General features: G+C 41.9%; 1 protein-coding gene across 1 annotated transcript in view; it reads right to left on the minus strand.

Moving 5' to 3' along the window:
* The window catches only part of LOC103782053 (anoctamin-1-like), a 42,480-nt gene that overhangs the window by 9,792 nt on the left and 15,939 nt on the right, over positions 1 to 16,749 (minus strand). The window contains 11 exon segments of the mRNA XM_008949787.1: positions 1 to 2; positions 4 to 34; positions 776 to 977; positions 2,218 to 2,292; positions 3,363 to 3,440; positions 5,334 to 5,405; positions 6,320 to 6,331; positions 8,091 to 8,173; positions 11,823 to 11,983; positions 13,158 to 13,292; positions 13,849 to 13,913. The exon segment at positions 1 to 2 is cut by the window's left edge and continues 73 nt beyond it. Of these exon segments, the coding sequence (XP_008948035.1) occupies positions 1 to 2; positions 4 to 34; positions 776 to 977; positions 2,218 to 2,292; positions 3,363 to 3,440; positions 5,334 to 5,405; positions 6,320 to 6,331; positions 8,091 to 8,173; positions 11,823 to 11,983; positions 13,158 to 13,292; positions 13,849 to 13,913 (916 nt within the window).

The raw sequence follows: 16,749 nt of genomic DNA on the forward strand, positions 1-16,749 counted from the left end.
CTCTCTACAAAATTCTTGTCAGTTTTTGGCACCTCTGGAAACAATGTGGCACAGATAAGAAACATTAAGGAATTATCCTAACTGGAACATTTGAAGATCTTATAAATGTGGACTTTGGAAAACGTCAGCCATCTTTTAAACAAAGAGGTGTATTTATTTATCCATATATATATAGTAAAGCAATTTACTATAGGTAAATTGATTTATATTAATTACTGAGGTCAGTGGTCAATCTTCTGAGGATCCCACCGTTCAGCTGTGCTACAACAGTAATTCCAATTTCATTCCACACCTGCCTGACCTCCATGACTATCATTTGCAGATGGAGAAGAACTTACCTGAAAAGATTTCTGGACCTTTTGTCCACTGATGCATTCTGGAAATAATTCAAACATATTTTTTTTCTACGCTTTTTTTTTTCCACCCACCAATTTTGCATTTCTCAGCATGTCTTACACCAATTAAAAATGGCAGAAAATGAAAATAGTCATTGTGTGATAGAGAAGAGTGAAGCTCAAGATTAGTTATAGGAATTTCTGCTCTATCCTCATCACCCATAGGTGTTTTAGTGATGAGCACTACCACTGCTGAAAGAAAAACTCCAAAACCAAAGCCAAATCCATGCGTGCTTTGATACTTTTACGTCATTTTTAATTTTCCCCACACATTTGAGCTTCCTGGGTTCGCTCACCACTTTGAGATTAACCCAGAAAGCTGGGCTGCTCTCCTTTAAAATGGCTCCAACAAACACCTTCTGTTGAGGCTTTCAACCCACCGATCTGCGTCAGCCACCTGGCGATGCAGCCGTACACTTCGTCCAGGATGATGATGACCACCAAGTTGATGATGACGGCGGTGGCGGTGACGGTGACCCTCACGCTTGAGCGCCCCGAGGGGGTGGAGCTGATGGCCAGTGCTGCCGCCGTCGAGATCCTGTAGATGATGACCCCAAACACGATAGCAAACGTCAGCCCCACCTGCAAGGGAGAAGAGCACAGCCTCTTAGGAAAGGTTTAGTTGTAAAGACTTCTCTTGGGACTTCAAAATGACCTGAAAGATGGGATCGCTGGGCCACAGGCCAAGTTCACCCCATCCTGCTTTAAGGATTCCAACCAATCACCTCAATGAACTGTGGGAGAAGATCCTCTTTTGCTAGTAATTTGATCAGCATATGAAAAAAAGGGATGGGGTGATGCCACAATCATAGAATCATAGAATCCTTTAGGTTGGAAGCGCCCCTTAAGATCATCAAGTCCAACCATTGAGCCATTAGGGCTCTAAAGTCCTCTCCTAAAACAGATCAGAATCTGTCAGGGTTGGAAGGGACCACAAGGATCACCCAGTTCCAACCCCTCTGCCATGAGCAGGGACACCTCCCACTAGATCAGGCTGCCCAGAGCCTCATCCAGCCTGGCCTTAAAGCCCCCAGGGATGGGGCCTCAACCAAAAGGTTTTGTTTCTTTTTTTTTGGATTTCCTGCATTTCCATTCTCTGAAAACACAAATATTAAAAAAAAACCTAACCCCAAACAGAAGCCCTAACTCGAAAAAAAACCCAAATAAACTGAGTAAGTGTATTCTACCTTTGGAAAAGGCTTCAGCTTTTTTAGCCACCTGCCAATCTGTTCCTTCTCTTGAATCATTATGATTTCCTCCAAGATGTTTTAAATGCTGATGCTTTATCAGCAAGTGGAAAAAGGCTGTTCTCATCATTATTTTACCTTTTTCTGGAATTAAGTGCTCTGTTTGCATTTCTCCTGTAATATGGTATAACCCCAAATTGACAGGCTTATTAAAAATCTTGCAGTCAGGATTGCAGTTGGCCACATCATTTATTTCAAAAAAGTCTGGTATAAAAGTGAGGCCATTCTCTACTTCCTCACCATTTTCTGAGAGGACTCTCTGAACATTTTAAGTTTCACCCCATCAATGGTGATGGTCATTTCGATTTCTGTGCCCTCATTTTTCCTCCACCCTATTTAGGTATTCTTGTTTCTTTACTGAGATGGGGCGGCAAAGTAGAAATTCAAGCTCTTGAAAAGATTTTAGATTATAAATCAATAAAATACCTGATTTGTTTTTCCCCTGAGGAAAAGCCAGTGTGAACCACACCACTCTGACAAAGCACGTCAGGGTTTCATGAACATTTCCATCACTCCTATTTACACGACTCGATAATATAAATTTCAGGTTTTGATGGGGGAAGGGTGACACTTACCATGAAGATGATGCCAACAAAATTGGTTAGATAGGCTGGAAAACGGTCCTTCCATGTCAGCTTCTCTTTATCTGCCTAGAATTTGGGGAGAAAAAAGACAAAAGGAGTCCGTTTACTAAAGCTGGAGCGTGTGATTTTGTACACGTGACACAAAGAGAAGGGGGAAGGAGGGCTGGCAAAACCACAACCAGTTAGGAGATGCACAGAGACAGTGTTTACAGGGACAATTCCACACAGGCGAGTTGTTTACTCCGTATCTAGGTTCACACTGGGCAAGCTCCTGCAGCACAAGTATAAATAAACCAGATTTTTCTGTATACTTTTTGAAGGAAGCATGCAAATAGGCTGTCAGAAACCATGAAGGAAGATCTCTTGTTGTCTTAAATATTTTCCTTTGCTTTCCCTAGAAAAATTCTCCTTCTCCCCCTCTCCCTCCCCAGTTACTATTTGCAGCTTTGTAGTTGCACAACTGGTTCCACTGAAATACAGATTGAGCACGCTACGGAGTCTAAGATGAGCATATGACTGGTAGGGAAAGATCTTGGTTTGGTGAGTGATAAGTCTTGAAATTCCTCCAATAAGAGTGATTTTCAGCTATCCATGTGGTATTCAATGGACCACACCAAGGGGAGTTTAGAAGTGCATGTACAACTCTTCTCAAGATACCCTAAATCCAGTCACCCAGCCACTGATGGAATTTGGGTATGAAAATTTCATTCACAACAGCATTGCTCATCATCACAAACTCTAGTGCTGGGAATTGTTTCTCAACACTAGAAAATAAACAACAAAAGGAACATCATGGAAGATGACACGCACGTTATAACTAACAGCAAAATATGACTCAAATTCTATTTCTATGACATGCACGTTGTCTCAGGGAAGTGCAAGCAACTCTTCTCAACACACGACACATGCTCCACTGCAAAACAGAACATCAGTCCAGGCTGGTAAATCCAACATTAGCCATGCAGTGCCATTCCCAGTGTCCCAAAGAGTGCTGAAGAAACAAGGGGAGCAGGGGGAAGAAACCCAGAACTAAACGTGAATATTAAACAAAGGTTCAACAGCCAAAAACAAATTGATTTGTGTCTTCCATAATTACTCATAATTTGAGTTTCTTCATAAGTTTGAATAAAAAGAACCAATTTCACCCCAGCCATGACTGTCTTAACTCTTTTTCTCCATTTGTTTGCTGTCTCTTCTGGAAAATACCGATGCTTCTGATGGCAAGTCAAAGGAAAGAGAAATAGGATCGGGCAAATACAGCATTACAAAGCACTGCTAAATTCATCTAGATACTCTTTACTGACTCGAGGTACACAGCAGTTTAGCCACAAGTTAGTTTGCTTAAGGCTTTGTGCTTCAGGTTAATATAACATAACAACAACAAAAGACAAACTCTTGCCCCAAATCCTGGGGTAGATGAAGCAATCCTGCAAGGAATATTCCTTTTTTAATTTAGGATCGTGCCCTTCTTTTCCTTTATGATCTATAAAGAATGTTCAAAAGTTTCACCTTTTAAAAAAATGTGGGTGTTTATTTTTTTTTTAATTGGGTTTTTCTTGAAAAAATATGAGCAATTTCTGCCTTAGCTTTAGATTATTTTTTTTTCTTTAAGATTTCCAAGTTGTCTTAGAACTGTTGAATTTGGACTTTAGCAGTCTAGATCCCAATGAAAGATAATTACTGAGGCTCTCAGAAAAAAAACTCCTTTTCTCACGTTGCCCAAATTAGTAACATCCAAATTGAACACAGCCCAAAAAATTATAAATAGTCTGGATAAAAATAAATAAATAAATAAATAAATAAATACCATCTCCTAATTGCTCAGCTTTCATACTCCAACATTTGGAGGCCACCATTCATTAATTGTCTGAATTCATAATATGCCCAGAAGTACAGCAAGTCACAGGTTTTTAGCAGAAAACAATGAACTCTCTATTCCAACACTGTTTATCCAGCATGTTAAGAGGACAGCAACCCCAAATCTTTCTCTTCTGATTTGAAAGCAGTGCTGTGAGTAAGGTATGGCACATGATGCTGAACCAGCTACAGATTAGTGGGAAGATCCATCCCCAGCTTTGTAGCATCTTTGAAATAGAGCCCAACACTTCCTCAAGCATAAGCACGTGCCAAAATCAGCCACGTTTAGTTTAACACCAGTCCAACCCACATATGCTGTGTCTTAAAGCATATTTCATGTTAACATTGTTGTGGTTGTACTTTCACAGGGTTTTCACAAAATCCCCATTTAGGGCATGGTTCCACGCTACTGTGCCACTGGAAATGGGGACAAAGGAGGAATTTCTGCTGACAGGTTTTGTCTATGCTGGAGCTTTTACTTCTCTGCTTAAAACCACGGTCATACAATCAGCTGAATTCTTACAGTTAAGGGGCAATAACTTCTGCTAGGGTGGAAAGCAGGATATAGGGGAGAAAAGGAGCTTTTCCAAACTGGTCTGCTGCTGACAGACAGCTGTAGGGAAGGAATTACAGCCTTCAGCAAAAGGGGGGGGCAGCTGGCGAGGTGCAGGAGCCCCAGGGATGCCTGGCAGCACCTCTCTCCCAGCCAGGTAAACAGCAAGTTAAGAGCAGAAGTGAGTGCTACCTCATTCAGTGGAATAAAATGGGAGTTATGCTTCCAAAAGGCAGAAAGTTCTCATCAAAGCTGGAGTTCAGCAAGGGAATCTGTGTTAGTACTTTTCTATTCATGCTCTAATATTTTTATTTACAAAAAAAAAGGCTAGCAAGACACAGCCCCTCTCCTGAGAGGCTTTAGGGACTTATATTAGCACAAAATAAGATGTTTTGTTAGTTTTCTCAGACTTGATTCCTTTGTGTAACAGGAGTGCCCTGAATGGGGCTCAGTCATCTTCCCTAAGCCACATTCTTGGATCTAATTATTAAAGACACTTCTAGGCTTAATCAGGGCTTGTGCACTGGCACACACCAAGTATCCCATGTGTGCTAAGCCTGAAGACATCTGGAATTTAAACACAACGTGCAGTGACTCTATTTTTTACCAATTTCTTAGTCTTGGGTCAGTGCCTGCTCTATTGACCTTCTTTTTCAAAGTCTTTTATCAGTGAAACAAATGAATATTTTTACCATACCTCTTTATGTTTGTGTTCTTTTCTCAGAGATTTTTCTAAAACTTTAGCTTCATACTCTGCTCTGGGATGATCCTGTGAAATAAATGATAGTGAATAAAAAGCAAAATTATTTTCTGCACTGGTTGCAGGTTGATTTCCTGGTCACTTCTGTTTTCTAACTGAATTCTGTTTCACTCAGTATGTTATTCCTGTCATCTGATAGTTGATTGTAATTAAAAAAAAAGAAGCTAAATCCCCTGTCATTCACAGTTCTGCAGCAGCAACTGCAGAAGGATCTGGACACACTATGAGACACCCACGAGCTATCACCATCAGACATCTGGACTCACTATCAGACATCCATGCTATGTAGATTAAATTTAATATAGGAAAGTATACAGCAGAAGCTGCTGAGAGCAGAGCTCATAGAAAGTGATATTAGGCTTGGGTTTTAATTACCTCTCTTTTTGATAAAAACTAGACTTTGCTTGTCATTAACTGTAATTTCAGTGACCTTCAGCTCATGAAGGAAACATTCATCTGCTGTCAGTGTGCAAAATACTTGGCTTTGGGATCCCAGAAAACTGTCAGTTGGGGTTTTGCCCTCATCCTGTCTCAGAGAGCATCCACAGGTTATCTGTGGATAACTGAAGGACAGGGTGTAGGAAATGCTCAGAAGCAAGAGACAGCCAAAAGATTCAGAAAGACTCATGGATTCAGAATTCACAATAATAATTATGCATTTTCAAAAGATCCAGAATTCACAATAATTATGCATTTGCAAAAGATCCAGAATTATGCATCGGATGGGAAAACAGAACAGAGTTGAAAAAAGTCTGAACAAGTGGAGAGGGGGAGGGTGTACAGGCAAAGCAATCAGTGGGAGGTCTAAAGAAAATCTGATGCTCAAAAAAGATGAGGTGGAGATAAAAAGATGGCATTCATCAATAGACATGGAATAAAAAAGGTAAGAGCAATTTAAAAAAAAAAAAGAATGTTTTCCAAACCTTGACTGCCTCCTTCAGGAAACCAGTAAAAAACACCAAAAAAATAAAATAAAATAAATAAATAAAAAAAAACAAACAACAAAAATTTGATTACTGAAATGTTGTAGATCATATTGGATTTATACTTTTAAAATTACATGAAACAAACATAGGTACAGTGGATGGCTAGACACTACCAGAGAAAAATCAGTCTACTCATGTTCTACAGCATTTATTGACATTACTGTAAGTATTGTATGAACTCAGTGTCCCTAAAAACACCAGAAAATGAGACCCTTTAGGTTTCAATACATCCCTTGAAACTCTGATTCTTCAACATGATTCTAACTTAAGTTTCACCCAAATCAGAAATAAGAAGGGCTTAAATTTTATGCTAACCCCAGGACTGTGTTATTGAGCGTTGACTACCCAAAATAAAGGATAAAATACACTTTATTAACAGCTGTGTAAGGGCTCTGAACTCCAACACGACGGGGATAGACATTGGAAAGATACAGTTAATCCTTTCTACTTTCATGTCTGCTAACAACAAGTTACCAAAAATAAAAGAGCAGTACAGTATCCAGGAAATAAATCCCAATATTCTCCCCCTGGTAAAATAGGTATGATCTAGCAAAGTGCAGGGCCCAGGGGCTGCTGGCACAGTGTGCCTAAATATATTCTGGAGGAGATAAACATATTAAGAGGAGATAATTCAAGCAGAAAAATTCTGGGGGCGAGTGGCACAAGAATTGTGCCAGGCTCATCAAGCCACACAGTGTTAAACCCAGGGCCAGGGAGGCTTTTGTTTCACGTGAGCAGTATTTGTTGTGTATCTATTTAGAACATCTAGTGATATCACAAGGGCAGTCATGCTTCTTTTAATAATAACAACATTAAAAAAACCCAGCTGGCCAGCAAAGGGAGCTGGGAATGCCTGGGCAGGCCGTGGGTCCCAGCCCAGACCCTGCAGCAGGGGTTTTGTAGCACAGCCCATCACATACGATGGGAGAAGGGAAAGGACCCACACATCTCAAGAGCCCCAGGTCCAGGGCAAGGCTGCCAGGCAGGGACTGAGGGATATTCTAGGAAGGTGTTTCCCTTCTTTGTAAAGCGACAGAATTAAACACAAAGAGGTGGGACACATCTTCTCAGCTGGGTGAGGACTTGACTTTCCTTCTAAAACTTCATTGACTTTTAAGACTTTTGGTTTTTTTTCCACACAGATTCTGCCCTTCTCCCCTTCAACCTGTCGAGAGATACTCTTTTTTTTTGGTTTGTTCTTAGCAAATGAGAGAAAAAGAACCACCCCCTCCACACTGTGTCCCTCCCAGTGCCCCCAGCCCACATGTCTGGCAATATTTTCTTAGGTATTTTCCAAGTCATCGTTAAAGTTAATAGGAATTTTTTCAGTGCTTTTTTTTTACAGTCCTGTACCTTTATCAACTTCAGTATAGTCATTTCTGATTTACAGCAGCATGAGGTGACTGAGTCCTTAGCTGGGCTGAGCTGGATATTCCATGCCTACGCTGCTAGGTGTGACCTGACTACACACTTCAAAAAACCAGTTGATTTTGTGGCTATATGTCTACGTTTCTATAACAACAAGACATCCTAGCCATACCCTGGCTATAAAAACCTCCAGCAGTTCATGGAGGGAGATTTTCCTTTCTTCTAAAGGATGGAACCACCCCAAGAGCAGTTCCCTGTGGGCAACACCTACGGGCTTGGGGCAAGGAACTATCACTAACACCACGGTGGAAGCCAAAGAGTCAGAACTGAAGGGACAAACCTCCTCCTCTTCAAACCCAGTCAGGTCCCACCTGTAGTTGAGCCGCATCTGTTTTCTCTTCCAGTGTTCCATAAAGGTGGCAGCTGAAACAATAGTTTAATGATTATTTCAACTTTTTTCCCCCAAATTTGGATTTGTTGTAGGAGGCACGCTGGCCACGCTCCCCATTGTCTGCTGGATGGCTGCAGGCTCCTGCCTCCAAGAGGTTCTCCATAAATGCAATATTATATCATGCTCCAGTCCAGATTAACTTTATTTTTGTTATTTATTCAACAGTAGCATCTCTCTGGGAAATAGTGATGTGCTAGCAGCCAAACTTTTTATCTAGGTAAGCCAAAAGAAAAGGCATTTGTTGCACCCACAGCTTCATGTAGAAAGGTGCCCACATTTTTTTTAAGGGGTCTAAGAAAAGTCAGATTCCCAAACTTATTTCAATATTTGTATGTTTGACTTGATACTGTTGGTCTTCATCTGCATAAAATTCCACCTGTAAGTCCAAACAAATCGGTGTTTTATCTACACATGATTTAACTGGCCTTTTACTGCTGGTACAGTTATTCCCTCAAAGATATCAAGATCAAGCACTTTTATATTCTTATAATTACATCCATCCAGTGGTCCTAACAGGATGGTTAGCTCCAATCCTCACACCCAAACCCAAACCCCCAGGCCAGTGTGGAAGCTGCAGGTGGGCAGGCTGGCAAAGAAGAAGCCTTTAAGGGTTTTTATCATTAAAATCACTGCCATTTTCATTTTGATGGATAGGAAGGAAAGCTCATTAAAGCAATTCTTGAGTGGCAATGAATGATCCCAGTCTATATCAGTCTGTCTGCCTCTGAGACCAGGCAAGTTCTCAGAGGCCATATTTAGATGCTGGGAATCCACCAGTGCTGTATAATAAATAAGTGATTATGAAAGAGGCAAGCCTACTGAGAAATGGTGTTCCCAGGGGAGCTCCCCGCAGTGAGTATTAACAGATGTGCACAGAAACATTCATAGCCAGAAAAAATGGAGGCAGGGAGAGGATAAGAAGGTTGAATAGAGAGGAAAGGACACCCTCAGGACTGGAACCAGGCTGGGGTCAGGACGTTCATTCGCCTTCCAAGCCAAGCTCTCACGTTCAAAACATTACAACTGAGCCCCACAGGCTTCCTGTAAGTCAGGATGGCCACAGTTGGACCGTAAGAGTCAGGGTGGTCCTGGAATTGTCCCCCCTGTCCTGGAATTGTGTCCCCTGGCCCCCCAGCAGTTCTCACGCCGGGCTCTGCAGCTTCCACGTGCCGCGAGAGACGCAGAAACCCAACGAGACGTCGCTGACTAGAAACCCTCCCGTGGCACCAGCTGCCAACGGGGCAAGATGAAAAGCCTGCACCTGAAAGGCAGCCAGCTCACCTCCAAAGCCCTCGGGGAGCAGCCAGGCACTGATGCACCACCCCTCTGCCAAGGGTACCTTCACCAGGGCCCACAAGCACAAGTAGAACTGAAAACTTCCCAGTGGTTGCTGTCCAGATGATCTTACCTGGATTCTCTGACATTTTTAATGTCATTTAATACCAAACAGCACTGGGCCATGGGCCATGATTAATGCTGAGCTCCTGACTGGGGTCCAGCTGAGTGCTGGAGCTGTTCTAATGCCCGTGTGAGCAGAGTTCTCCGGGGTGTTACAATGCCACCACCACGCAGAGAAAGCCTGGCCAAATGTCTGCTCACAATAATACCCCTGAAACTCATTTTCTTGCTATGCTAAGGATGCCCTGGGTCATCTGAGCAGATTGCTTGGGTCTGCCTCAACTCTTCAACATGAACCTAATAAAACCTCTTGTGTGCAGAGCTGCCCACAAACAGGACTGGAGACTATATGTGTGCCTCCAGTTAGAGAGAGAAAATAAAGTGCTTCTTTTTTTTTTTTTAAAATTGTTTTGACAAATCCTTTAGATACTAAATTTGCAGCAAGGCAAATGCAAAACTACGTGGAAAAAAATCCTGATTTTCCCAATTAAAAAGGTTCTTTGCAAAACAACATTCATTTTATATGCCATTGTACCACAATAAAATGTTATGTTGACCCTGAAGAAGATGTGGAATTTCACATCCCACTCCAAAATTATCTCAGATATCCAGCTTGCTTTTGTAGAAAACACTGGAACCGGCTTCTGCCAACCTGCCTTACTTTGCCCAAGAGTGTAAAAACGTGGATGGAGTGACCCATAGTTGTTTGCTAAGGAAAGGGAGACAAACAGCATTACTTTTTGGACAACAGAATATTATGTGCTGAGGTCCACGTGAGGTTCACAGTAATGGTAACTGGGGGAGACCAAAACTGATACTTGACTCTCCGTGTGAGAGAAGCAGACTATTTAAAGTCTCTGACAGCACATCCTGCTTTGGGGTAGATCATGTTTTCCCCTGTATGCTACATGGCAGGATGATCTGTAAGCCAGTGATCCCTCCTCTGTTGAGTCCAACCTCCCCACATCTCCCAGCCTGCCCTCCAAACCTGCAGTGCTCCTGACCCCCACTGGTCCCAAAAACCCTCTCCAGGACTGTCCTTGTCCTTTTCCTTATGGTACTTGGTAATACACTCTTAGCTTTGCATCTGAAATACAGTCATCTCAAATGGAGACCTTGGGCAAAAAGGCACTGTCCTAAATTGAGTTATGTTGAATGATATTAAAATCAGTTCAGATGAACATTAATGTAAAAATTGTTCCTCACATACTGGAGTATCATTTTAGGATTAAACATAATCCAAACCAGGTTATTTGCTATCATAACTAGGCACACAAACATGACCTTGTGCTGCTCTCAGGGCCATGAGAAGTCTGTGGCTATCAAAATACAAATCTGAGGGGAATAATGCACATTTCCCTACTCTCTATGGCCTCTCTGTATAGGGCCCTGTCACAAACACAGGTTTTGGACCCCATCAGTTCCCCTTCAGCAGGCCCCCTTGGCTCACTGGGAGGCTCCTCTTCCCCAGCACCCATGCCTGCTGCTGGGGTGCCTGAGCAAGGAGGTCCCCATCCCTCCTCCAGCAAGGAGAAGAAAAGCCCTCGAGAACTACTCCTGAAGAAACCCAGAAAGATTTCAAGAGTGAAATTTCAGGAGGTTAACATTTTAAACAAAGCTCTACAGACATGTCAAGAGCATTTAATGACGTGCTCAAAGAACAGGGGCAGTCAGCAGCAGCAGAAGGACCTACAATGCCACAGCTCCTGCTCTGTGGTCTGCACACACCACGTCTGCCTGGTGATAAACTTCATTGCCTCTCAGTGCACGCTCAGGAATCAATCCTGGTTTGTCCTGAGACACTAAAGGCCATTACACTTCCCCGCAGAGCCCTTCCCTCAACCCCAGAGCACATTAATACATTGCTCTATAATGTTCTAAAGTGAAAGCTGGCTCTGCAAATAGAGGATTTTTTTTTTTTTTGGCAAGCTGTGCAATCCTGTTAATGAAATTTTGACATACCACGCAGCAGTTTTATGACAGATGCTTAACAGTTTCATTTGATATTCAACTTGAGTAAGTTTTTGAATTTTAGCCTTGAGTCCAGAATATAAATTTGGGGGTGACAGCTTAATGGGAAAGGAAAATAAAAAAAAAAAAAAGAAGATAAGTTCTTTATATAATTAACTACCTGAGTATAAACACACTGCTTTATGTCTTCTGCTTCTTCCTGTTGTATTTTAAATAATTAAAAACTTCACATGAAGGCATACATCTTCTTACCCCAGAGAGCCATGAAGACTGAGAAGAAGACAGTTGCAGGGTTATCAAAGAGATGACTTGCACGAGCAGTCGCACAAGCAGAGCTCATCTTCCAGTAGCTGCACGTTCTGTCACACAAGGGACACATGGTGATATTGTTCCTCTGGTCACACATCTCCATGCTGCAACGAAGCAACAAGATATGGAAAAGGCATGGTGAGTATGGCTCCACCTTCCATGCTCATGATCTTTGCTGCTCTGATGATCTCTTTTCCTCTGCACAGCATCTTTTTCTGGGCTGTAGGACCATCAGGTTCTCAGCTCTTCCCCCATCGAGCAGCTCTGTCCATAGCCTACACCATTGTGGGGGCTGAAATCCTCACACCAGGCCCTACTTCTATTCCAGGGAATAAGAGAGAGCATGATGAGAGGCACAGGGTTTCTACTATGGGCTCTCACAGTAAAAAAAAAGAACTTTTAAACCATTCTTATTTTGAAACACTCATTAGAGCGATAGATAAGGTACAAAGGAGGGGTTGAGTATCAAGAGACTGCAGTTCAACTGATTTATCTCCTATGCACTCCATCTGTGAAATGGCAACAGTGAGTCTCCCTTTGGCTTTCCTCAACTGTTGGAAGCAGTACAAAGCAGTCTTAATGAATAACAACAACAAAAAATATCTGGTTTTTGATATCCATTATCTGCTTTGTTACTCAGGGCTCATGGTTGTTGTCTGAACTCTGTAATTTTCTTCTACAGCTGATGATGCATGCAAGGCAAATAAAGCAAAATCACAAGGCTTTAGAATTATTATAATGCAAAATTTACTGAAAAATTAAAAATAGTAGGATGTGAAGATTCTGTTAATCTGACCACAATTGCTTATTTTCAGCATCTATATTCTCGGTTTGTCTTTATGTCACACAATTCCCTCCTCAGCATTTTATGATGGGAAGCACTAAACCCTATCATTAGCAGTATTCTGTTGGTTTCTTTTAACATAATGATCTGAGCTAGGGAAAAAAAACCCAACACCTGAGCAACTGGCCAAGGATTATTTTTAGTACACCACTGCAAACTCCACAAGTAATGCTAACAATAAATGCCAACGATATAGAAACGTGCTGCAGCTCTGCTGGGCACTTTCAACCCTTGGTAGCACTCTGTTGTTCACTGGAAGCAGAACCTGGTGGGATTGGAACCTCCCCAATCCGTGCAGAAGACCAAGCCTGCATGGCGTGAGGAGTGGTGGGAGCACACCATACTCCAGCAAGCACCAGTTGGCAGGTGGATCCCAGGAGGCCACGTCCAGCAAACATAAAAAATACTAAAATCTCTTTATTTATCTCTTTTACCTTGGTATATTCTCATCCACAGTTGCACAGCCATATAGGAAAACGATAATCCCTACAATGGAAGCTGGAATAAGCATTTGGGTATAAACTCCCAGCCAGGCAAAATACAGTCCGATCTTCTCTCCAAAGTATTTTCTGAAATATATCAAAAAAAAAGAAATGAGAGAAATGTTTCCTATTTCTTAAAATATAGCAGGGCTAAAATTACGAATCGCAGCTGGATTAAGCATGAAGCAAGCACGAGCTGATGACCTGTGGGAATTTTTTTCTTCTCAGAGGACTCTCTTTCTCATGATGCTTGGAGTTAATCCAGAGATACACGCACCCTGAAAGCAAGTCAGTCCAAGCAGTCATTTTTATCCCCCCATGTTTCTGGTGTAAAAATAGGTATCTTTGCCTCTTCTGTGAGCCAGTCTCCTTAACAAAGCCCCTCATTCTCTCCAGAGAGTCTTAACGCTCACCATGAACAAATGAAATTCATCAAAAATATGTGGTCTTCAAGCTTTCAGACCAGGTGGGCTACATCAGAACGTTTCTAAACCCCCAGCAAACACATTTTCCCCCAAGAACTTCCCATTCTCCAGGGTCCCCTTGGGGTGGCCCCGAGGGCAGCACCCCCACAAGGACACCTGCAGGAGCATCCCTTCAGCGCAGCCCCACGGGAACACGACGCCAAGGGCTGAACTCTCACCTCACCAGGTCAATTGGCTGGTATTTGTAAAAGACTCCGTAGCTGGCCCACTCCTCACACAGGAGCTGGAAAACAGAAAGGCAAGGTGACCCCTAAAGCACCATCTGCACCCAGTTTTGTCTCCTCTGGTCCCAGCAACCTGCAGAAGTCGTGCGGTGGATCTGGTCTCACCGCTTTGTGGTTCCAACCTGTGATCTGCCAACACATGCACTGTGCATTAAATGTTTAACAAAAAAAGTGATGACTTGGCATGCTATAATATAGTGATGAATTCTAGTACATTAAAAGGCTCTTCAGGAACTGGGCTGCTGGATAACTATAGCAGGGACAGGGAGAGTAGACCTGACTCCATGACCTGTAGGAAGGCTCTAGCAGAATGGATGTGAAAGATGAATATGCTTTGAGCTACAAGACAGGAAAAAAATAGAGTAAATGAGTTTGATTTCACTACACAAACTAGAATATTCAGCACCCATCAGAAGGTGCTGTGCAGAGGTGCCCCTAGGGCTCCATTTAAGAGTTTTTCAGCTTTAAACTAAAAGAACACGAGGATTTCCACCCATCCTGTTGGTTAGGATATGGGCCAAGGAAAACTATGATCCCCATTAGTGATTTAGAAAATTGAAGCCCTCACAAAAATAGGTTTCTCTGAGACCTTCAACTTATCCTTTACTTTGTAAAATATATAAACAGTGGTTCTCAGATCTGATTTCTTTCTTAATTCCGTTCAGCTATCAGAGTGAACAAGAAACCAGTGTGCATACAGAAAGTACTGGTGGAGATGAACTGTGCTTGCTGGCCACTCAACCATCCCCTCCTTTGTGGGACAAGGGGAAGAGAAGCTTTACAGATTTAAAGCTTGTGAAACCAGGTCTCCCTTTCTGCCTTTCTGCTCTCCCTGCTCCAGCCCAGTGACAGGAAGGTGGTAGCAGGATGCTCCTGGATATTTTCCTCTCTGCAGCCCAAAAACATTAATCTATCTTAGTTTGCTTACAATATTAACTCAAAATTAAAACAAACCAAAAAAAAATTAAACCCAAAGGCAGGTCTTTACAACAAAATTCTTGCGAATTTTCTTTTCAATCTGCTTTAGGTTTCTTCCATCCACATTTTCTGGAAGTTTAAGGCCAGCTGCCTTTGTCTGGGAAACAATTAATGATTTGGGACACCTCAACATCCACGTGTGTTAGCTAAGAACCTCCCTTTTATTATTTCTCCACTTCATTTTTACAGGCTGAGATTAGATTAGATTCCTTTTCTGTGATCTAAGCTGGTCAGGCATAGCAGGAAAATACTCAGCTAAGGAGATTTTGCATCAGTGCCATGTTTCAGTTTTGTGCATCACTTCAAATCAAATCTGTGTCTAAAGTACAAATGAATTATCTCATTTATCCTGACATTTATCAGCCTGATATTCAAAGCACAGCTTCAAAGACATGATTAGAGGAGATCAGCCCACTGGCCCTAAATATTTACTTCATTTCTATGCCTCAAATCTTTAATTTTGTTGTTTAAAAAGGCACAAGCCTGGCCTAGCACTGGATTAGATTAAAGAAAGCTTCAAGACACCAGAAAAGACATGCCAAAACACACCAAAAGATTATTTGAGGGAACTGGAAGTCAAAAGCCAAGGTAAACATTTCTAAACACACAGTGAACTTGTGAAATGAGAGAATTTGTGAGATTTGAAAAGTTAATAATAAGGATGATAGTCCAGAGGCTTTGGGACAACATGGACTTTCATCCTATTTTTGGTTGAGCAACGTGTTGCTCAATAATGAAATAACAGATACAGGGTATTTTTAACACAAATCAATAGAGGGGGTAAATAACAGTCGCTGCCTTTTGATGAGCCATTTGTGCCTTAAGGCCCAGCAGAACTTTCATTTTAGATAGATACTTATTTTTACCTGACCAACCTGAAGGGCTCTAGATCTGCTTTTCCTACGACCTGGATGTCCACAGCATTTATTTGGAGTCGTGGCCATGAAACAAAGTGTAAAGGCAAAGTTTCAAGTCTGAAAGCCCAACATCTATGGCAGGCAAACTTAGTAGCTCCTTCTGAGAACTGGTCATAATCTCTCTACTTCAGTTTTTGTCTGATACACAGAGAAAAAGCCTATCTTCTGTAGAGAGGTGTGAATGGGAATATACAGGAACCATGCTTGGAATTTAAGAAATCAGCATTCCCGCAAAGGGTGAAAAATTTGCTTTTTCTTATGAAAAATATTTCATTAGAATAATTCCTACTCGTTTCACCACGATGAATAAATGTCTTTCAATCTACAGGCAACAAAACCATAATTTCAAGCACAGACTTATATGAAAAAATGATGCAATGCCTGATTGCACATCCACAGGGCAGAGCCCTGAAGAGCCCACCTTAAAGCTTTGCTGAGAATGTCTCATTTCTGATAAATACTCAATCTTTACCCTTCCCAATAACTTTTATGCTTCTGTTTTACAACTGCCTCCTGCCTGCACGCTCCTCCCAGTTCTGAGCCTCACCCTCCAGATGAGCAGCACCTTAATTCAGCAGAGGCTGCAGTGCTGAGGCTGGAGGTGCCATGGAGCAAAGCAGGATTGATGTGAGATATGGGCACCTGAACATGACTGAGCATATTCTCATCAGAGCTGGCCTCAAATGACATCATCTGAACTACTGGAGTTCTACATAAACACTGTCAATACTCTTACCAAGATGGCAAGAAATGTATTGTTATTAAGCTTGATAATTTATACGTATCCATAGTGCATTCCACACCCGGGGAAATTTAAACAGTGGAAAATACTTTTGGACATCTACTACTTGGCATTTAGTGCCTTTTTTATTTTTGCAGTATTTTCTGTGAAATCTTGGCAAACATTTGGATTCCAACAGGTCCCTCTTAAGGCTGGGAC

This window comes from Merops nubicus, unplaced genomic scaffold (assembly GCF_000691845.1).
Source record: "Merops nubicus isolate BGI_N331 unplaced genomic scaffold, ASM69184v1 scaffold3801, whole genome shotgun sequence".
Taxonomy (NCBI): domain Eukaryota; kingdom Metazoa; phylum Chordata; class Aves; order Coraciiformes; family Meropidae; genus Merops; species Merops nubicus.